At 44.3% G+C, this 21,963-nt stretch overlaps 2 protein-coding genes and 1 long non-coding RNA gene across 4 annotated transcripts in view; 2 read left to right on the forward strand and 1 right to left on the reverse strand.

Moving 5' to 3' along the window:
* NECAB3 (N-terminal EF-hand calcium binding protein 3) overlaps positions 1 to 21,963 on the reverse strand; it is an 82,829-nt gene that overhangs the window by 16,413 nt on the left and 44,453 nt on the right. Inside the window, exons 4-5 of the mRNA XM_082226378.1 lie at positions 18,225 to 18,250; positions 17,619 to 17,716 (exon numbers count right to left, since the gene is read on the reverse strand). Coding sequence (XP_082082504.1) covers positions 17,619 to 17,716; positions 18,225 to 18,250 — 124 coding nt within the window. The remainder of the gene's footprint in view (positions 1 to 17,618; positions 17,717 to 18,224; positions 18,251 to 21,963) is intronic.
* LOC309534352 lies at positions 693 to 4,774 on the forward strand. The gene is made up of 2 exons (XR_014220605.1): positions 693 to 1,140; positions 4,341 to 4,774. It is a non-coding gene; the product is annotated as an uncharacterized lncRNA (long non-coding RNA).
* ACTL10 (actin like 10) lies at positions 7,383 to 10,851 on the forward strand. Of its 2 annotated transcripts, none has more exons than XM_082226350.1 (2): positions 7,383 to 7,534; positions 9,449 to 10,851. In XM_082226350.1, the coding sequence occupies exon 2, from the start codon at positions 9,539 to 9,541 to the stop codon at positions 10,655 to 10,657; it is 1,119 nt and encodes a 372-aa protein (XP_082082476.1). In that variant the 5' UTR covers positions 7,383 to 7,534; positions 9,449 to 9,538; the 3' UTR covers positions 10,658 to 10,851. The 2 variants fall into 2 exon arrangements, with proteins under 2 accessions (XP_082082476.1, XP_082082477.1); XM_082226351.1 differs by having other exon boundaries at positions 7,416 to 7,508.

Below are 21,963 nucleotides of genomic sequence, written 5' to 3' on the forward strand. Positions count from 1 at the left end.
AAAAATCTTATCCTATTTTTGCTCGAAAGGGTTCATCTAGGTTAAATTGGTGAGAAATGCAGGCTGCCATTTTGGTGCCAACCACATCTGAAAGACCCTTTCCCTCATAAATGGAGATAAAGCAACAAAGAAGATGAAAAGCAAGAAAACTGCAGTGATTAGGTCAGATCTGGTCACATCAGGTTAGGTTTATTCAATTTATAAATCACTTCCCACTAAAGCGATTTACAACCAGTAAAAAAAAATCCAACAAAAACCTAAATAAAGAACAAAAAGCAGATTCAACAGAACAATACTGTTATCATTAGTGCCTCCCAAATGTCCGAGAAAACAAAAATGCCATTGCATGTCACTGAAACAATGACAAGGTTGGTGCCACACAGACCTGCTTACGAGAGAGCTTTCCATAAATGGGGTGAATGCTGCAGAGAATTCACGTTCTCTTCTTGCCACCCTCCAATTCTCTCTCAAAGGGCACACACAGAAAAGGAGTGCAGATGATTAGCTCAGGCTCCAGAGAGGTTCAGGTGGAGACAGGAAGTTGTCTAGGTATGGTGATCCCAAGTTGTGTAAGGCTTTCAGGGTCAAAACCAGCACACACTGTGAAATGGTGCAGGGCCCAACACAGACCTTCTAAACCAGAGGAGGTCGATGCAGTGCCCTCCAAACACTGGACTACAATTCCTATCACGTCTTATCACTGGCCATGCTTGATGGAGGTTGATAGGGTTGCAGTTCAATAACATCTGGAGAACTCCATGTGTTCTGCTTAATTCAAATATATTCCTGTTTCCTGGTTGTTGTGGCTCAGTGACAGAGAACAAAGGGCAAAAGAAGAAGAAGAAAGATCTCAGCCATTGGTGACTGCAAGGGCTCAGCTGTATATCTCTCAGCCATTGTAAGAGTGCCCTATGAACTTGGATGACATCACAATAGCACCTGGTGTCAATCTCCCAGCCACAGGAGCTTGTAGCAACATTATCATAGCTGCTTCCCCAGGAGGCGAGCCACTACCCTGGTGGCATGATGGGGAATAACATCTCCCACAGGAAAATTAAGAAACATAAGTGTGATAAGTCTTCAGACCAGGACAAGGACAAAAGGGGAATTTTAATCTGCTTGAAAAAAGACAAGGCCACTGTAAGTACCAGTCGATTAGTTGCTCCCCCATATCATCACCCCCCAAAAACACCAGAAGCTTTGTACAACTGTAGCCTTGTACAACTGGGTATAATACACATCCTCCCCCTACACAAGGTTTCTCTCCTGCCAAGCTATTTCTACATGCAGAGATTGTGCCATAATGCTGACAAGACTAGCGGTAGCGAAGGTGTTGCCCTCCAGATATTACGGGACTACAATTCCCATCATCCTTGACCATGTTACCTGGGACCGATGGGAGTAATTGCTCAACAACACTTGGAGAGCATCATCTTAGCTACCCGTGAACTAGACCCAGGGACCACAGTGTCACCACCATCTTAAGAGATCTGGGAGTGAGTATTCTCAGCACTGCCATCCCAACTGTGGAAGGCTCTCCCCGGAAAAAGCCATCCGGGGCCTACTTTGCTGTCCATTCAGCACCAAAGAAAGACATTTCAGAAACCTTTTCAGGCTTTTCAGACTTCACATCAGCCTTGTTTCTGGTCCCAAATGTATAACTGTGGACCTTCACACATACCTCTTCATGTAGGTTGGTGGTGTCACATTCTATAAGTGGTGATGGTAATCTTCAAAAATATTGGAGAGATTTCCAGATATCAAGAGAGTGCCTTTTTGCACTTATCATTTATGTTGGCATAACTGTTCTTTCCATCAGGGTTTCTTTTCTGGCACATTGCTGAGCAACTTCATTATTACTCAGCTAGTATTTTGAAATGATGTACTATCCCCACCCCTGTGTACCACAAAAAAATTGTGAAAGATCTGGAATGGATCATCAATATTTGCACTTGTGTGGCATTGTGTAAACATTGCCTCAGTTTTTGTGTGGAAGGGTTGAGAGATGCCAGTTTTCCTTCCCTCTGACCACTGCGAGCTGTCAGCACGCAAGCTCTGTTCAGAGGAGGGATATACAGGGTGAGTCTTTTAAAAGAGGCCCCGTGGAACATGTGCACTCTGTATCCTTGGGGCCTCTTTTAAAGGACTCACCCTGTATATGGTGAAAGGAGTCAATGGTACTGAGTCAATGCACTGCCCATGACTTCAATTATTAGCTGCAGACAAAATTCCATCACATTAACAAGGTTCACCATAGTTCAGGCAGACATGCAGATCCTCTTCAAATCTCCTATCTTCCCACAATATTCCAGCACAACAGGCATTAAAATAAAAATGATAAAAGCTGTGAAACGGCTACCTCAGTGCTCACGCTCATAACTCTGACATTTGCTGAGGGACACAAGGGTACTTGAGGGATAGAACTACAGCAGTGGCACTTTTCTCATGAGGGCACAACTCACCCCTTAGGTTGGAAAGCAAAACCTCAAAGTCACTCTCTAATAACTCTGACGTGTGAGCAAAAGTGCAGGCAATCAAGCTACAAATTAACTCTTTAAAAAAGCCAGACCAAATAGCAACAGTGCTATGATAAATGGCAAGTGTGGAAAGGACCTAATTCTTCTCAGTCAGCTCTCGAGAAGAGACATCTGTTGACCATCCAAAGGAATGGTCAACCAATGAAGTTGAAGGATGAGAGATTTGCAACAGACAAAAGGAAATCCTCCTTCACACAGCATTTCATTAAATGGTGTATTTGAACAAGATGTGGAGGTGGCTAACAATGTAAGAACATTAAGAAGAGTCTGCTGAATCAGGCCAGTGGCCTGATATGAACAGTAACATATCTCTGCTCCTAATGAAGGTTAGCTAACTCTGGGTTATAGAGATTACAGGGATTTCCTGCTAGTGTGACCTAGAGATTCTTCTGCACAACACACACACACAGAGAGAGAGAGAGAGAGAGAGAGAGAGAGAGAGAGAGAGAGAGAGAGAGAGAGACCAGTTTCCTGTGATGCTAATGACACAATTTATTTAGTTTTGCAGTTTCACACTTTTGCTGCTTTGTCCTTGCTGTTCCTGCAACTATTTCTTCATGGAGCACCACATTCCCTATTTCACTCCATGTCTCTCTTCTTTCCCAAATTTTGAACGCAATCAATCTTAAGAGGGAACACTATAAAAAGCTGAGACTAAGCTTCCTCAGTTCCACTAGTGCAGGGGTCGGCAAGGCTTACTGGGCATGGGCCAGATCACTCCCGTGGAGATCCTCCATGGGCCGGAAATCACTTCTGCGCATGTCCAGATGCCGGAAATCATGCTTGTGCAGAAGCAATTTTCAGTGTCTGGGCATGCACAGAAGCGATTTCTGGAATCGTGGAAGAGAGTCCCCGCACCATGCTGTGCCGGTTTAGTGCAGCGCATGGGGACTCGCTGAGCAGGTGGCTCAGTTTGGGGGTGGCTCGTGGGCCAGATAAACGTCCTCCATGGGCCACTTCTGGCCCATGGGCCACAGGTTGGGGACCCCTGCACTAGTGCATTAGATTCCAGTACTACTGAACACAACTGATTACAGCAAATCATCCACTGATCTACCAGTAGATCCCAGTCTACCTCTTGCCCACCCCCACCCTAGATCTGCCCCACCCTTCTAGGGCCCATGCCCCACTCAGGTCAACTTTAAAATCACTATATATATTGCAACATTAAAGATCTGTTTAAAAAACAATGGCAGTGTTAACAGGTAAAAATGACCTTCATAGTACTTAGCAGGCAAAAATGTGCCAGAATAAAAAGTCTTTACCAGCTAGCTAGCAAATCACAATTCACAGAACAAGGTGCGATATTGCTGTAGTCACTTAGAAGGCCCAATCTCTTGCTGTCATCAACTGTGCCTCCACCTCCAGAGAAGGGCAGGTTGATACGGAAAGAAGATGATGATGATGATAATTTATGCCCCGTCCATCTGTTTCCCATGGGTGGCAATCCCATAGGTACATTGGACATTTAGGGCTTTAAAGTTGATCGCCAACACTTTAAATTGTGCCAGGAAACAAAAAAGCACTCAGTGAGGATGCTGCAGGATAGATCAAACACAGCCCCTCTGGTGCCCACTAACAACCTTGCTGTTGCACCAAGAGACTCTTCTGTTCAAAGGTAGCCACTGCAAGAATCACATGAGAGGAAGCCAACAGTGTTTAAATATCTGTCAGGAGGCAATAGCTGAGACTATGAGGTCCAATCAAGTGCTTGACTCAGGCTGCAGAAATGGATCAGAGAGAATTCTTGTGCTCGAGGGAGGAAAGTTTCATTTTATTAGGAAGATTCTGTTTTGCTTACAGGTCAAGGTAGTGCTGCTTCCTCCTCTTGGAAAGTTGTCTCATGGCTCCAAAGTCCTCCCCCTCTTCACTCTCCCCCTGGGGAGCAGGGTAATTTTTTGTGGCCGGCAAGAGCCAAGGGGCTACCGTGGAGACAGTCCCAGCAGCCCCTCATTGCCGTTTCCTTCAGCAGCCCGACGAGGAGGAGGAGATGGAGACCACCAGCTGCGGAGGATTCTCACAATGTTTTTCTTGGTTGAGGCTGAAAAGACAGGGGTCAACGCAGAAGGAGACTCCACGGTTGCCAAAAATAAAATCAAGAATTGGTACACCATACATCCAGTAGGCGTGAGAGGACCACCTGGACTGTGATCAGCAGACATTGCCAGATCAAGGGTACTGAAACAAAAACCTCCAGGACACAGGAAGGCAATAAATCAACCTGAGCATCTCAAAAAGGCTGGTCACCTTTAGTGTGTGCTTGAAAGTGGGGCGAGAACAAGGGTCTGTTCTCACGTGCTGCTATCGTGCAGATCACAAGGGCAATGTGAGGTTAAAGTAAGACTTAACGGGTTAAGGCAGAGATGAGGAGCCTTGGGTTTTCCAGATGTTGTATTCTCACTACCATCAGCCCCAGCCAGCGTCGCCAGCATGGCCAATGGTCAGGGATGATGAGAGTTATAGTCCAGCAACAACTGGAGGGACACAGGTTCTGTTCCCGAGTTGGATATTTATCATTGTACAATATTAATGCACGAGCATGCTAGAATCATTCAGGCAATCAAGCCCATCTTTGTAAGAGGCAAGCTACACAGGTTCCTTGAGGCTGTCAGCTAGGAAACAGGTATGGTCCTCCTAGAAAACCCAGCAGACACCATCCAAAAAATCCAGAAGAGAAGTAGCTGTAAGATGTTGCGCCAGCAATTGCTGATTGGGAACTAACAGTTGTAACATTGCGGAATGTGCTGTGTAATAGGGAGAGGCCCTGATTTACCTCCCACGCTTAACTATAAGCTATGAGCATTTTGCTTCCTTTGGGTGTCTTCATGTTGGTGCCTCATGAGGGAATCAGGTTGTTTGTTGTGGGTTCCAAAGCCTGAAAACAGCGGAACAATTGAGGAGAATTCAGTGGCAAGTGGAAAGGCATTTCCACACACACCCTGTGGCTTTATTGGGCGTTTTGGAGGGAGAATCATATACCTGTTTACAGAGTACCTGCAAGGACGTCAAAGATTAAGAGTTTCTCAGCTCCAGTCCTAGCAGGCACTTTCAGAACAGGCCTCCCTCTCATCCTCTGAAGGGCCAGTCAACTCATTACAGTATTCTTTGAGAAATAACGATGTATTCTGGAAAAAAAATTGGTATGTAGCTTGGGACTACAGGGGCACAGTGCTCCAAAACCACTTCCATACTCAGCTCAGATACCATCAATTCACATTTCCATAGGCTTTTATAGTTTGGGAATTCTTACGCTACTGGATATTAGCCATGATAGGTCAAACAGAACTTCCAAGGTTAGAGGCGGGATATATTTGATTTTCTGGATGCTGTTGACAAACAACAGGGTGCCCCTGTTATATTATGTCTGGCCTGTGGGCTTGAAATACAGAATTTGCCATATAGCAGGTCAGACTATTTGACATTCTAGTCTAGTACCATCTACTGACTGATGGTGGCTCTCCAGGGTTTCAGGCAGAAGAGGTCTTTCCCATCATCTGCTATTTGATGGCTTTTACTGGTGATGCCAGGGATGGAGCCCTATGCACTATAATCATTTGCTGTACCACCGATTTATGGTTGCTACCCAGAAAGCTTCCCAAAGCATCTTGCTGGCCTTTGTTGGGGACTAGGTGGACCCTTTGTCCATCTAGGCAATCCTGATGGTCTGCCAAATCATCACACGTTTTTCCTATATGAAGAAGCTAAAAGGGTATTTGACAAATTCATGGTGGATAAGGCTATCAGTGGCTGCTATTCATGATTGTTACGTATTACCTTTGCTACCATAGGTGGCAAGCCACCGTATGCCATTTGCCGGAGCTGGCAGGGGCAAGGAGCAAGAGAGGGCTACTTCATTTATGTCCTGCTTGCAGGGATCCCAAAGGCATCTGGTTGGCCACTGTGAGACCAGCATACAGAACTAGACGGGCCATTGGCCTGAGCCAGGAGGCTCTCCTTACGTTCTTATATTGTCTGTGTGGTTCTTTTTAAAAGGAAATCATTTCAAAATGATAAGTGCAGAAAATAAAACATGTTGTTGTGAGAGGTAAGTTGCTGAATGACAACATATGCAAAAATGTCATGTGTAAGAAGCCTGTAATCTTCACAAAACATACCGTATTTTTCGCTCTATAGGACACACTTTTCCCCCTCCAAAAATTAAGGGGAAATGTGTGTGCGTCCTATGGAGTGAATGCAGGCTCCTTGGCTTCAGCGATAGCAACGCGAAGCCTCCGAAGTGCAGAGGGAGCGCTCCCTCCACACTCCGGAGGCTTTGCGTTGCTTTCGCTGAAGCCTGGAGAGCGAGATGGGTGGGTGCGCACTGACCCCTCTTGCTCTCCAGGCTTCAGGGATAGGCACCTATAGTAAAATTGCCCAGTTATTTCCCCATTTTTTATAACTGATTTTCATTTGATGGTATCATTCTGCTGGGATTTATTGGCTTTATACTTATTTCTAATCATCTGGAGTTTTTGTTTATTTTAATGGTCTGAGAGGTCATGATGATGTTTCAGAAATGAAGTTAAGCAGATTTGGCTCTGGATAAGAGACCACCTGGAAACCTCGCGGACATTGCACTGAGCTTTGTGAAGAAAAGGAGGGGTACAATCCAAATGAATAAACATAGCCAATGCTACTTGGATTTGACACCAACGCAGAGCCCACTCCCTTCAAAAGCTTTTCAATGGGGCGATGTTGACTGGGCATAATGGGAGCTGGGGCTCAGCAATGCCTGGAGGGCCACAGGTCACCCACTGCTGCATTGCAACTGCATTGCCATGGAACTGCACATAACAGAACCCAATGAAGTCACAAGAGAAGGAAATCCGTGTTAGGAAGAGAAACCACAGCAGGTTCTAAGAATTCTCATCAAAAGCTGGGCATTTCCCTTCTTTGGCCATCTCATTCAGGACCTCCCCGTTGTCGTGCCAAAGTTTTCTAATATCCAGAGGCTCCTCAGATGAGTTAAAGGTAAACAGGAGGAGACATATGACAAGGTATGAAATCGATTCCACCAACCAACAATGGTCAATGTCAGGAAGGGTTATTATTGATTGTCCACTATGGCACTACATGAAGACATTCTAGTTTATTTTATCTTCATTATTTTGGTAAATGGATGGTGTTTTATGTACTGTATGTTCCCTGCCATGAGATCTTAGGATAAAGGGCAAGTTACAGCTATTTTAAATAAATAAAACTCCCAAGAGGGACACGGGTGGTGCTGTGGGTTAAACCACAGAGCCTAGGACTTGCCGATCAGAAGGTCAGTGGTTCGAATCCCCGCGACGGGGTGAGGTCCCGTTGCTCGGTCCCTGCTCCTGCCAACCTAGCAGTCATGCTGGCCACATGACCCAGAAGCTGTACACCGGCTCCCTAGGCCAATAAAGCGAGATGAGCGCCGCAACCCCAGAGTCGGCCACGACTGGACCAAATGGTCAGGAGTGCCTTTACCTTTACCTAAAACTCCCAAGAAGCAAGGAAGTTGGTTTTATGGGATGCAAGGGGCTCCAGCTCCCCAAATATTTTTGGGGCAGGGGGCTGCACCCCCCAATATTGAGGGGGTCATCACCCCTGCCACCCCCTGCACCCCAGTCTCTGCCCAGCAACCCAGGAACCCAGGAGCTAGGTGGGGGCTGGGACAAGCAAGGGCAATCTTTGCCTTCGCTCGCCCCAGCCTCCGCCTGACAGCCCAGCAGCCAGGCATAGGCTGGGCCTAGCAAGCACAAAGATTGCCCTCCGCATGTCCCACCCCCACCCGACACATGCTGGGCAGCATCACATGACCACACCCCCTCAATGTGTGGGGCAAGTTGGCACCCCTGCCAAGAAGGCACCCACTTTCCATGCAAAACCCATGGAGATGCACCATAAGTGCAACCAAGAAAAGTGCTGGTACCTACTATCTGAGTGGGAATATCAGGATGTGAGACCTGTGGGAAGCATGAAATGCACACTGGGCAACTACAAGCTGCACACATGTGTCTGCTATGCCTTTTTGTAGGGCTGTTCATTCACAAAAAAATGTTTCTTATCCTGTACATTCTAGCACTTTCCCCCATCACCTTTCTAACAGCCATAACGTCCCAAAAACAAAAAACAAAAAAAAGTGCAGTGGAAAACATGGGATAATAGCCACTGGTTGCTAGTGACATTTAACCTCCAAAGAAACATATCCGGATGAATATTCAATGAGCAGGCAACAGGCTTTATCTCAGTGTCTTATAATAACAATGTCTTTACTTCCACAACACTTTCCTATGTAAGCACACTTGGGGATCTGTAATAAACCATGAATTCTGAAGTAGACACGATACCATGTCCTTTAGAATGCATCCCATGTTAAGCTAAGCCATGGTTAACATAAACCAAGGTTTATAAACCAGCTGCAAACCTTGGTTAATACATAAACCAAAGTTAAGCGAGGTATGGACAATCAGGCTTAACTGTGCTTAAGTTAAATCAGGGTTTATAAACCATGGCTTAGTGTCACATGCAAACCAGGTTGTGTTTCTACTACTGAGTGCACATACAAGCACTATGTAAGTCCTTAACATCTGTTCTGTCTTGTCTATGCAGTATTAAGGGTTCAGGGTGCTAACAAAAACAGCAATACACCAGTAGCGGTCACGATAGTCATGTCACTTGTTATTTATTTTGAGTCCATGAAGAAACACAAAACCTTGGTGTATTGCAGCACCATGTTTTATCTGATCGCTAGGGACTGCAGTGCTCCAACCAAAAGGGATCCCAAAGGGACTTACTCCTGTAAGCAACAATTGTGTTGTGAGATTGCTCAGATATCCTGACTTTGATGCTTAACAGGAATCCTACTTTCACTTCAGCAGTCGACTACCAAGGGAATTCACAGCCTGATTTCCTTCTTTACTTATGCTTTGGTTTTTTGGCAGGGTGACAAGAGCTTTTATCCCTCTCCAACTCTGCCAACATAATTCCACTTCCACAAAGTCAGAAGAGGGCCTGAGGAAAGGTGCAACACTATGGGGAAAGTTGCGATTGTGGTAGACAATGGCAGTGCCTTCAGTCGATCAGGCTTTGCAGGAGAGGAAAAGCCAAGGATTTCCATGAAGACAACATACTTGCCTCCCACTGATCCGGGGATGACTCAGGACAAACATCTCTCTATTTCCTGTAGTGTCCATGCCAAAGGCAGCTCCAGAAGATCCCCAGACCATCCAGTTAGGCATGGCATCATAGTGGACTGGGAGGCTATGGAGAATCTGTGGAGCCATCTCTTCTACTGTGGATTGAGAGTGCCTGTTGAGGACCATCCTATGCTGATGAGTGACTCTCCCTCCTGCCCTACTACAAACAGAGAGAAGATGGCAGAGGTGTTTTTTGAGAGCTTTGGTGTCCCAGCTTTACATGTGGCCAACACAGGATTCCTCTCCCTCTGTGCCTGTGGTAGAGTCACTGGACTGAGCGTGGAGGCTGGGGCGGGGGTTTCTCATGTCACTCCGATCTATTCTGGGCAAACCTGTATGGAAGGCACCTACCGACTAGACGTGGCTGGGAGGGCTCTCTGCAAGCACATGCATGGCCTGCTGCTAGACAGTTCCAATGACCCACAGCTTCTTGGGTCCTTGGATAAAAAGATGGTGGCCCGGCTTACAAAACAGTACTGCTATGTGTCCATGGACTATGAAAGGGATCTTCAAGGCAAGGCTTGCCAGGACCCTGTGAGCGTTCAGATCCCTGATGGGCACTTGTTAAAGTTAGACAAAGAACGTATTTGCTGCCCAGAGCCACTCTTCAGGCCACATCTGTTGAGCCAGAACTCCCCGGGACTTCATATCTTGGCTTTCCAAAGTTTGCAGAAGTTTCCAGCTGAGTTTCAAGGAGAGCTCATGCATAATGTTATATTATCAGGAGGCTCCTCATTGTTTCCTGGCTTTCCAGAGAGGATGTGCAAGGAACTGCATGCCTTGCTTCATGGCAGGGGGCACCCCATAAAAATCCTGGCTTCCCCAGCAAGAGGCAAGGCAACATGGCTTGGGGGCTCTTTGGTGGCCTCACTCAGCTCTTTCAGTGGCTTTTGGATGAACAAAGAAGACTATCAAGAGCATGGGGCAGCTTATGTGCATGAGAAATTCAAGTAGGCAAAGAAAATGCTTCGACTAAGATAAGGCAAAAGCATAATGGGGAAGAGAGAAAACAGTGGCTTTCCAAATGCAATTGTATTTTGTATCCAACCAAAATTTGGTGCTTTGTGTCATATTGATTTCTGCTCTCAGCTCTTTCTCCTTGAAATCAATGGGAGTTAAATAAATGGAGGTCTGATTGTGCGCCTAAACTCTCTATTGGAAACAGGTTTTTCTTTAGCAAATGGAAATGGAAATACGAGAAGAGAAAAATGCACGGATACCCATCATTTCTACACTCAAATGGAGATAAAAGGAATTACCATTCATTACAACATGACCAACTTTACACATTATACATTCTACTTATCTGGCCATTCATACCTGTTGCCAATTTTCTAAGAGAAATGAAGAAATGAAAGCAAAACAAAATCAAACAGTGAACCATTAACTCAAATGCAACATAAATGTAGTGCTCCTCTGCAATAGCAGAGAAAATCAAAAGTATATATATTATATTATATTATATTATATTATATTATATTATATTATATTATATTATATTATAATTAATTATATTATCTCCTTATATATGTAACTACTAGATTTATATTTGTATGAAGATTGCATTGCAGAATCATGGTCTTTCCCATCAGCTGCAAGAAAGAGGTCTCTTTAAAAATAAGGTATCTGTCTGTCACAAGATGTCCTAACTTGATAGCTGAGGACCAAACATAACTGCAAGGCACCTAGAGACAGTCTGCTGTGTTAGGTAACTAACAAAATAAATAAATAAATAAAAATTATACTTGGTGTGATTAGCATTTGTTATTATTTATTCATTACCTGCCCTTCACCCTAAGGTTGGAACATTAAAACACAATATCAAAAAACACTTTAAACCAACTTAGAATCACAGAAATAAAGTGGGACCTAAATATATATATACCTCAAGTGTCAAAAGCAAGGGCAAGGAGGTGTGTCTTCCTTCAGCATTCTTCAGAAATTATTTAATGAATGTGATATTTTGCACACAAAATTCTGCTTGCAGAAGATAGCTTCCTTTTCCTATTTCAAAAAATATCATGTCATTTACATCTGGGTCCCAGAGTCACCTCAATTATCTTCTTCCAAAGCTCACTGGGAACTGACCATGGTCCTGATTTGCCTTGCTCGCCCAATTGCTACCATTTCCCCAGCAGGCCCCAAGCCCAGGATGACTGGCTGTCATCTATTTTATATGTGAATGGGTTGGGCAACTGAAAAGAAGCAGGCTTCTGTGCCCATTCCATCTAGTTTGGTCCTATTACACTTCAGCTTTTCTACCTTATTAGTCTACAGTCATTTCTGTCTCTCAGCCCCACTTCTATTTTCAAGTCTATCCAAAACGTCTGTCGTCATAAAGTCAGATTAGAGATAGGCCCACTTTGTGCACATATGCCTTAATCAAGTCAGAGAAGTGGGCATCCCATTCAAATACCAGGCTCCCTGCTTAGATGTGACCTTTGGGCCATGCCTATTACTATAGGGGAATTGAATCACAGGAAACAGCAGAAATCTATCATGCTCCCCTCCTGCTGAGCACTTTGAATTATCTCTCCAATACATAGAATCCAGTGATACTACTTGTATTATTGAGTTTGAATGCTTTCAGTTCCTACGGAAAAGAACTGTAATCATGAGAGCAGAGACAAAGGATTGTTAAATGCTGAAGACCTCAAAGAGAAGACACTAAGAGCCATTTTCATGTGTGAATTTCCCCCCCTCCTGCCATGGAGATTTAGTTGTACATGGTTTCAGGGCCTTCTATGTGGTAGCGCCCCTCCCCCTCCGATTGTGGATGTTTCTCCTCATGGGATTGTGTCTCTTCCCCGTACTGGCATATTTTCACCGACAGCTAAATGCAACATTCATTTGTTCAAGTCTTTGGGAAGGGTGATTGGCACAGAATAATTTATCTCTACTTGCTGGATTGGGCAAAAATTCAATAAACAGGCAAGTAGTTTGGGGCCAAATGGAAATTCAGATCTCCCAATAACTTTTTGAAAGTTTAAAAGCGGACATGGGGGTGGGCAGCTGAGATTTGAGTCCTGATGCTTTGGGGTCTAATCCTTTTCCTTGCACCATTTCCCCCAATCAAAACACCCACAGGAGAAGAAAAAGGACAAAAAAGTTCCTCATATCTTTTCTTTCCCATCTCCAGCAAGGTTATTAGCTCCATGTCATTTTGATCAGAGAAATGGCTGTCTCCCAGTTTAGACACTCTGTTAGGTGTTTTGAGCAACCTTCCAAAAAAAGAAAAAGAAAAGAGATACTGGGAGATCCAGTCATGGCTCACATCAAGTTAGGCCTTCCGTTTCCCCCTATCAAAGCTTTTCTGGATGGTATTGCTCCAAATTAGTCTTTGCCAACCAGATGGCTAACAGGGACTCATGGGAGTTGTAGTCCAAAACATCTAGAAGCCACCAGATTGCTCTAAATCCTGGGAACATGATAATAAATATAACCTCCTGCTTAGCAATCAATGCTGTCTCAGCACTGTATTACATAATGGATTGCTGGAAGACAAGCAGCCCCATGTAAATCAATAAAGAACTGTTAGGTCTTAGCATTGTTTTGTTCAACCTTCCCTGAGAGGTGTGGAAGTTCAGAGTAGCCTTGATGATTCTCCAAACAAGGCAGCATTTCTTCAGGGTTCTTCTGACATCACTTGAGCAGCATGAGATGCAACTTACCCTACGGCTCAACTCCCCTCTAGGTAAATGTGACATACCCTTCTACAGCCCCGCTATAGTGAATAATCCGTAAGTGGCCACATCAATATGTGAAGAAACTTGAACAATGTAAATACCTGAGAGAGAAATTGAAAGGGAAATGGGATGGACAGAGCCAGACCAATAGTCCATCTAGCTCTGTATTGTTTACACAGCCTGGCAGTGGCTCTCTGGGATTTCAGGCTGCAAGGCTTTCCCAGCTGTACCTGGTGACACCAGGGACTGAACCTGGGACTTTCTGGGTGCAAGGCAGGTGCTCACCCACTGTGCTAGAGCCCTTCCTTGAATGCACACGATATCGAATAAGGTTTGGATTAACTCCCTTTTGACAAATAGAAGGGAACTCAGGTAAAATCCATCTGAGATGCATCACTTCAGAGGACTCTAGGACCACCTGAAGAAGGACGCCTGCATGACAGCCTAATATAATGCCTCCCCATTTGGGACCTTTAGCAGCATACATTATTGATCTGCTGTTGCATTGTTGAGCCCCTGCCATTTTCTCTCCAGGATGGAATCCTTCCAGGATCCAAATGTCTCTCCTTCCTTCTCCATCAGCACTGGGAGCTTTTCACATTGAGCAACCTTTGCAACCATACAGCCTGGCATAATGAGATGCGTTTTCTCCTCTTCCTCTGCCTACTGAGACTCCTGCTGAGGCAAGCAGAAGCTGATGCTACCTTAGCCTATTAATACTTTCCCAGATAAAGCACCTCCATACTGGGAGGGCTGCACCTGTTGAATTTTTGCCCGTCATCCTGCTGTTAAACAACCTCTTCTAGAAGAAAAGTCAGCAGCCCTATTTTGAATCTTTCATTTAATTGGCAACCTTCTGGTCTAAACATTTGGGCTTCTTTATAGCAACTAAGGAACTTTCTTTTAATTTTCTGAAATGATTTAATTTTTTTTGACACCCATCTCCTTAAAGAGAGCATAGCCAAGCACATATATTGATGTGGCTCATACGTTAACTGAAGGAAGATCATGGAAGGAAATTTTGCAGCCTCTTTTCTCCAAAAAGTCTCTCTGGAGGGTCAACTTTGCCAGTTCTCTTCCTGTAATCCCTCCCTCCGTCCCAGACTTTTAACAGGCAAAAATTTAGCAGGTAAAGCGTTGTTCTAGAATAGGGATGAGGTGATATGAAAAGTCCAATGAACTGAACTTCTGCATTGCAAACAATAGTGCAGAAGCCCTGTGAGGAAAAGAACAGTTGGCAACACTTCTGCCCTTCACAAAGAACACAGTCCTCAGTTAAATCCACCCTAGTTTTAGGAAATATTTCAGGTCTACTTAAAACCTCATTTTCACCCAGGAAAAAAAACAACAGAAATGGCAAAAATCATTTGCTGTTTCAGGCTCTGTTGACATTACTGGCTTGAAACACAGTTATTTTGTTCATTATCTCAATTCAGAGCAAAGCTGGTTTGGGGGAAAAAGCATCAATGCACATTATTTCAGGGCAGATATGGATTGTGGCTCATGTCTTGTGTACACTTCTTGGTAAACCCGTGATGGCAGCACACTGGATGCAGAGTAAACAGGTGTGTGCACACCCAATCACAGTCTTTTCCTTTTCTTTTTTTTACAGCTAACATAATGCTTGAGGGTAAGGAGTACCATATGAATCTTCTCCAACCATTAAATATTGACCTTGAAAGACCCAGAAATATTTTCACATGCATGCATAGGCACAGGTGCACCTGACATTTCACCTGAAAGGCCAAGTCTCTGCGATTTCCTCTCATCCTAAATGAGAGAAAGCATTTAGGCACAAAAATGAAATTGTTTTGCACATTTAAGGGGGGGGGGACAAAACTATTCCCAGGAAGTTTTCTCGTTCATTATTCTCTAAGATTTTCTCACACACATCGGGTTTAACATGGAGGGCACTCAACTGCAAACATAAAACACTGGCAGAAGGTTTTAAGAGGGTTCACAGTGTTAGGTTTTGCTAAGACTTTCTGCCTTTTAGCTACAGAAATGGAGCTTGCAAAAAGAAACAAATGCTGTACAGTTAAGCTCAGTGATTAATTCTCTGCTAGGAGCATATTCAGTGAAATAGATGCCCATCTTGCACTCACAGATTATCCCTGAAAAACAGATTCTCATCTCAAACAGATTTTTTTATCCTTATGGAATTAATGACTTTTTTTTCATGAAATCACTTTGGATTTGTGGAGTCTGACTACAGCCATTTCCTAGGAGGCAACAACTTCTGAATTCATTGCTGAGAACAATCAAAATTGTTATTCATAATAATATCAACCACTGGGGAAAAAATAGTAATACTATCATATAAATAATGAGATGTCACAAACAAATGAACCCAGTTACAATGCTTCCAGGGTACGTGAAACATAGGATGAGAAAAGATTGGATGTCTTGGTGTCACAGATGTTGACAATGTTGCAATTGGGTCTCAGAGTAGACCTAATGAAATTAATGAACAACTAGCTTAGGTCCACTAATTTCAGTAGGTTTACTGTGACTAAAACTAAGTTTGATACAACCCAACAATAGCTAAAGAAGGCATGAAATATAGTGGTGATGAAGAAAATAAGATGATTCAATAGAACTGGGCACCATTTATTCTGTACTGGAATCAATATAAAACTAATGAAATAACTAGTGTGGACACATTAAGTATGATATACTGTTGTGAATAGATTTAAGCAAATGTAAATGTAAATACATTTACAAATAATAATAAACAACAGACATAATATGTCATCTTAATTAGCTAGAAAATAGGATGGAATCAGAGTTTCAAAATGATTGACAACAACATCAGTGTCTGAACTTTCCTAACATTATCAGCACCTGAAAAGGGAACTTGGACCCCTGGAAGTTCCACAAACAATGCCCTTTAGAGATGTTGCACTCATACCTTTGAGAACATTCCTAGTTCTGCTGGAAATGACAGAACCCAAACTGACCTGTTCCTCCACTGAGCTCACCCCCCCCCCCATGCTGCAAAGCAAAATTGGGAGCGGGTGGGAGACAGGAATGATGGAGGAACAGAGCAGGAGAAGGTATGACTGCACCTGTTCTCCTACAGTGCATTTCTATATACATCTCCTCAAATGTGTCCTACTTTTTTCAGTGGAACTTATGCCTAGTAAGTGTGGTTAGGATTGCAGCTACAGATGCAGAACTTTTAAAGGTGTATAGAAAACATTCGGGTTGTAAACTGGCAACTCTATTCACAAACTCACTATCAAGCCTAGAAAGTTTTTCTACTGGATATGAGGCAAAGTGATTCACAAGTCCTCAGACATTAGAGCAGTGTTTCCCAACCGGTGTTCCGCGGCACACTACTGTGCCGTGAGACATTGGCTGGTGTGCCGTGGGAGGGAGGCGGGCGAGTCGGGCGGTGAGAGGCGGCGGCGGCGAGGATCCGCGTCAAGCCGGGGGCGGCTCCGCGGTGGTGGTGCCGAGCGGCGGGGCAGCGCGTGCAAAAGGGAGGAGCGCGAGACAGCGGAGGAGGAGGAGGCCGGCATGTCCGGGCAGCAGCAGCAACAACAGCAGCAGCAACTCCCGGCGACAGCTCCTCAAGCCCCGCCGCCGCCCCCTCCTCCGCCCGCTATCGCCGCCACCACCACAACAGCCGCCGCCGCCTCAGTTGCCGCCGTCCCTCAGTCCCTCGCTCTGCTGCCTCCTCCCACCCCCAAAGCTTGGAGGTTCCCCGGCAAGGGGGAGGGAAAAAACTTTCACTTTCGTGCGTCCCTCCCGGCGTGACGCTGCGCGCTGACGTCACGGGGCGGGGCTTTAATGGTGGTGTGCCGCGAGATTTTTTTTCAGTAAACAGGTGTGCCGTTGCCCAAAAAAGTTTGGGAAACACTGCATTAGAGGCACTGGAAAGAACAGTGACCCAAGTGGACTGTCTCTAAAAGCCTTATTCCAGTTTGGAGAAAATTAAAATGAATTCATTATATCTATATTTTTGTTTATGAAATAAAAACTTCAGCTTTTCTCTTGAGAACCATGAGAACCATACACACAGGAATACAATTGCACTATGTGCCTCATTGACTGGATGCCTAATTATTGCCTACTTATTCATCCTGGGATATTCACACATGAACTAATGTTCCATTATAAAGAGTTGGACGCAAAGAGTGATTGAGGGCTAATTAAAGCTGTCAGTGTCAAAACATATATTTCTGGCTCCATTCAAGCCCATATCAGAATGAATGCATACCTACCAGTTTGGTTTTATCCATGGCTGACAGGACAGCAGTGTTGAGTTGCTCCAAGGCAGACAGGACATGCCTGTATTCTCCAAGGTAGTCCGAGAAATACTCTGCAGTAGGAGAAACAGCTTGTGAAGATTTCAAAATGGCATGCCAGTTTTGTCCCACACCTGCTTTTTAAAGAAATGTTGCCTCTACTAATATTTACATCTGTGTTGTCATCGCTGGGGGGAGTGGCCAGCAGTATCATAGAGTACATGGGAACACAGGAAGCTGCCTTCTACTGAGTCAGACTTATTGTTCCATCTAGCTCAGTATTGTCTACACGAACTGGCAGCAGCTTCCCACACATTCAGGCAGGCTCTCTCTCAGGTATATCTGGAGATGATGTGGATTGAACCCGGGTCCCTCATCAGCTCCCCCAAAGTATCTCTTCTCTACCCTGAAGTACGGAGTATTGTATCACCAGGAAACCTCGTTTTTGTCTAGTGCCCCATCTTGGGGGGGGGGGGAATAAACTTCAACAGAGGAGCAAAAGCCACATGCTTTGTGGGCACTTACTGAATAACATGCCTAGAAGTACATTTTTCATAGCAAGGAAGTAAATGGCCTACTTACCGCAGAACTTCTCCGTCTCTAAATTGCTGCAAGAGACCGAGAGAAAAAAAAAGAAACTCAGATGAGATGATGGGTTTAAACCTTAGATGAGAAACAGGTGCTGGAATCGGATGAAAGAGGAAGCATATTTTCAGACAGCACTCTAAGCGAAGCCATGTCTCAGCTCACAACAGGGCAGCAGAGGAGGACCAAAGAGGCCACACTCTCCTCTCTGGCAGCTCGCACATTCAGACATTTGCACTAAGCAGGTCGTGGACTGCAATAGGACAGGGTAAAAATGGAGGAAGTGGGGAAAAGCCACCCACCACCCACTTTGGTCACACAGCAATCCAGCAAGGCTTAGGACATTGTGTAACTCCTTCAAAGGAATCTCCACCACCTTTACCACAACAGGACCGCTTTGTAAAGGGTAAGACTTCCAGCGCTCTCATATGCCAATGCAACGTGACCGATCTTTTCTCTCCCATCTGAGCTACATTTTACATTTTTCACAGCGCAGCTTTCAACCTTCTGTCTCAGTAATGACATTGTGCCACCTTTTCTTTTTAATGAAAATAGATGCCTCACTTAAGCCAGCTTTTTTTTTTAAGGAAAAGGGCAGAAAGGTACATTATGGAGGAATTTTATTGCACAGCCAGTGGCATAATAGTAATAACAATAATGATAAAAACCACTCCATGCAGCCCTTATGTGATATATACTGAAAAGACACTGAGCACAGATGAAGGATGCAATTCTGAGCACTTCCACCTGGGAAGAAAGGCCACTGGACCTCCGGAACGAATTAAGTACTTAACCCAAGATACCACTGTAAGTGCTCATTAAATAGCATAGCCTCCAAAATTCCTCAGATGCAAATAGGGACTATTTTATTTTATTTTATTAGTTGGTAGATTTAAAAAAAAATACGCACTAATAAATAAATTATAGAAAGTGGCAAGAATAGATGTGGATGCACGAAGCATTAAAAAAAATAAAATATCAAGACTCCCTGCGCTCTGCTCTGCTCTCCCTTTCCTCCTACCCAGGGCAGCCCTGTCCTCTACCTGCCCCTCAGTGTCACATGGGTCTAGGCCTTGGCTGCAACAGCCTCTCCCCCACCTCACCTGCTCTCCAGCAGCTGCTCTGAGCTGCCCAAGAGAGGGAGGGGGGCTTGCAATGGTGGTCATGGAGAGACCGTGGAGAGGCAACGGCATTCTCCATCGCAGCAGCTGGAGCAGCCACAGCTGCCGTCACTGAGGGCAAGTGCTGGCGCATCCTCCTTCCCAAGCTTGGTGGTGGCAGCACTGGTGAAGGAAATAGGGACATTCCAGGATCAAATCAGAAGCTGGGGTGACTTTTATAATTCCAGGACTGTCCCCGGAAAATCGGAACACTTAGAGGGTATGAAATAGCCAATGTCACCCAATCTCCCTGCAAACAAATCAGAATGAGTGCAAGGATTTCTGCCTGCACAACAGAACTTCTCTCTCCCCACCCATCTTCCTCCCCTAAATCTGTTCTTTGAGGTTCCCAAAACCCTCTGGTGCTGATTTGGGGAGGACACAGCATGTGCAGGGAAAGGAAGGGATAATTTATTCCTATTTACTGGAGCAGGTTATTTACTTCCCCCCACCATTTGCACTGCTGGAGCCATTCTTTGCCTAGACCATCCTATGCCTGTTGAAAATGTTGCGCATTATTATTTAACCTTAGACTTTTGGCTTCCTCTAAAATTGTGTCTGATAGCTGCCATCCAGTTAATAGTAAAACACCAGAACAATCCCCACATATAAAAACTGAACACTCCTGATAAGGCCCACTTCCCTAAGGGAGCCAACTGCACTCGGCACTTATCTAGCCCTTTTCATCTTCTGAATTTGTAACAAACATTAACCAATTAATAATTAAAATGCTGAATTATTCAATGCACAGGCAAACCTTGAGAAAAACCAGGCAGAGAGGTCTTTGCCCAGGACTTTAAAACATAACAGAATCTGAACAGAAAGATGGTTTTCACTTCATTTTGACTTTGTTCTCAGTACTAATTCTGTAACATGTTCAATGTAAAAAGTGATTTACAGTTTGTTTTTTTTAGAAGACACCATTCCTAGCACAGGACATAAGTACATCAGAAGAGTCAAAGTAGCTCAGGGGGGAAGTCCTATCTAGTCTAGCATCCTCTTCTCACAGTGGCCACCCAGATGCCTGTTGAAAATATGTGAGCAGGACATAAGTATTCTAATCAGGAAAACTAGTGTGATAAGTCCCATGCTTAAGTGCAGCCAATGTCATTGCATTATGCCCTCTGGAAGCTCAAAGCAAGCAGGACCAAAAGGATACCAGAACATTTGTGACATAAAAAGCTTCCAGGATTTCAGCAACACAGCATTTGACTATTCATGGTCTACTGTGGTAAGAGCAATCAACAAAATGCTGGTATTATAATATCTATGGATCCAACTTTTAAATTACATTACATGTCTTATACTAGCAGAGTTTCAAGACATCGTATTCAGTCTTTTAATGGCAGCTCACCTGGTGTTTCATAAGCGCTGGAAAGACGATGCCATAGCCAGAGATTGGCCAAGAGTGTGGGAGACTATGAAATTAGTCACACTAACAGTTCAATCCTGTGCATGTTGACTCAGGAGTAAGTCCCATTGTGCTCATTTGTGCCTACTCCCAGGTAAATATGCATAGGATTGCAGCAGTGGCAAAGTTTGGGTTTTCAAATTTTGGAGGCACCCTCTGTGATGCTACAATTTGCTCCTTCATCTCTCATGCTCTGTTCTATAGCATTGTTGTGGCTCCTCCTTCATTGTGGCCAAACCTGTCGTGTGACCCTAAAATCGCCTCTGGATTGCAGCCTGTTTTAATGAGCTCTGCTTACAAGCCACGAAGGATCAATCATCCTCAATTGCTCAAATAATCTTTTATTAGAGGAATATAAACTGGTGGATACACTTCTCCTGTGGCCCTATTTGTTGTAAATGGTGTAAGGGAACTCCACTGCGAAAAGCGTCTGATATATGGTACTTATGTGAAATCTGAGAAATCCAGTAAAACAAATAAAGCAAAACAAAACATTTAAACGTTCTTCCAGGCCCAGATTGGCTTGCTAGAGGCATTTCATTTCTACAAAACTTGAAGGGGGAAGGAGAGACATTGATGTACCTGTGTTCTTATTGCTATTCCCCTGCCAGCACCCTTGTTTTATTGATGTGTTGCCTGCATACAATGGTTTTGCTGTTCCCTGCACTGCCTTTCACCATAACCATTCTATTGCTTTTTGTATTAATTGTTTCTCATTTTTATTTAGTTCATTTTAAAATGTATGAACTGCCCTTTGTTCAAACATGGATTTCAGGGCAGCATGAAAAACTTTAAAAAAAATCTGCAGATACAGTTATACAGTGTAACTAGCAACGCAATAAATTAAGGAGGAATGAAACCAATGCACTCAAAGAATACAGTGTCGGTACTGGTCATACTTTCCTTGAGAGGCAGGTCAGCACCAGCCTTCAGGAGGCCTTCAGTATGATGCCCCAACCTGCTAATGAACACACGCCAACGTACCAACAGAGTATTCCCATCCACCACCACCTCTGCTGCTGCTGCCATGGAAGCAGAGAGGTATTTTAATGGAGGGCTCCTGTTAAAAGCTAACCTCCCATCCACTGTGTCTACCTGCGATCTTGCTTTCCCCGAAGTGCAATACCCCTGCTTTGGATCTAGGCTTCATAGGGCTGGCAGGGAG

This window comes from Podarcis vaucheri, assembly GCF_965113315.1.
Source record: "Podarcis vaucheri genome assembly, chromosome: 6".
Lineage (NCBI taxonomy): Eukaryota > Metazoa > Chordata > Lepidosauria > Squamata > Lacertidae > Podarcis > Podarcis vaucheri.

Excerpts from the sequence above, each read along its gene's own strand:
- ACTL10 (XM_082226350.1), top strand. The coding sequence starts at position 9,539 with ATGGGGAAAGTTGCGATTGTGGTAGACAATGGCAGTGCCTTCAGTCGA.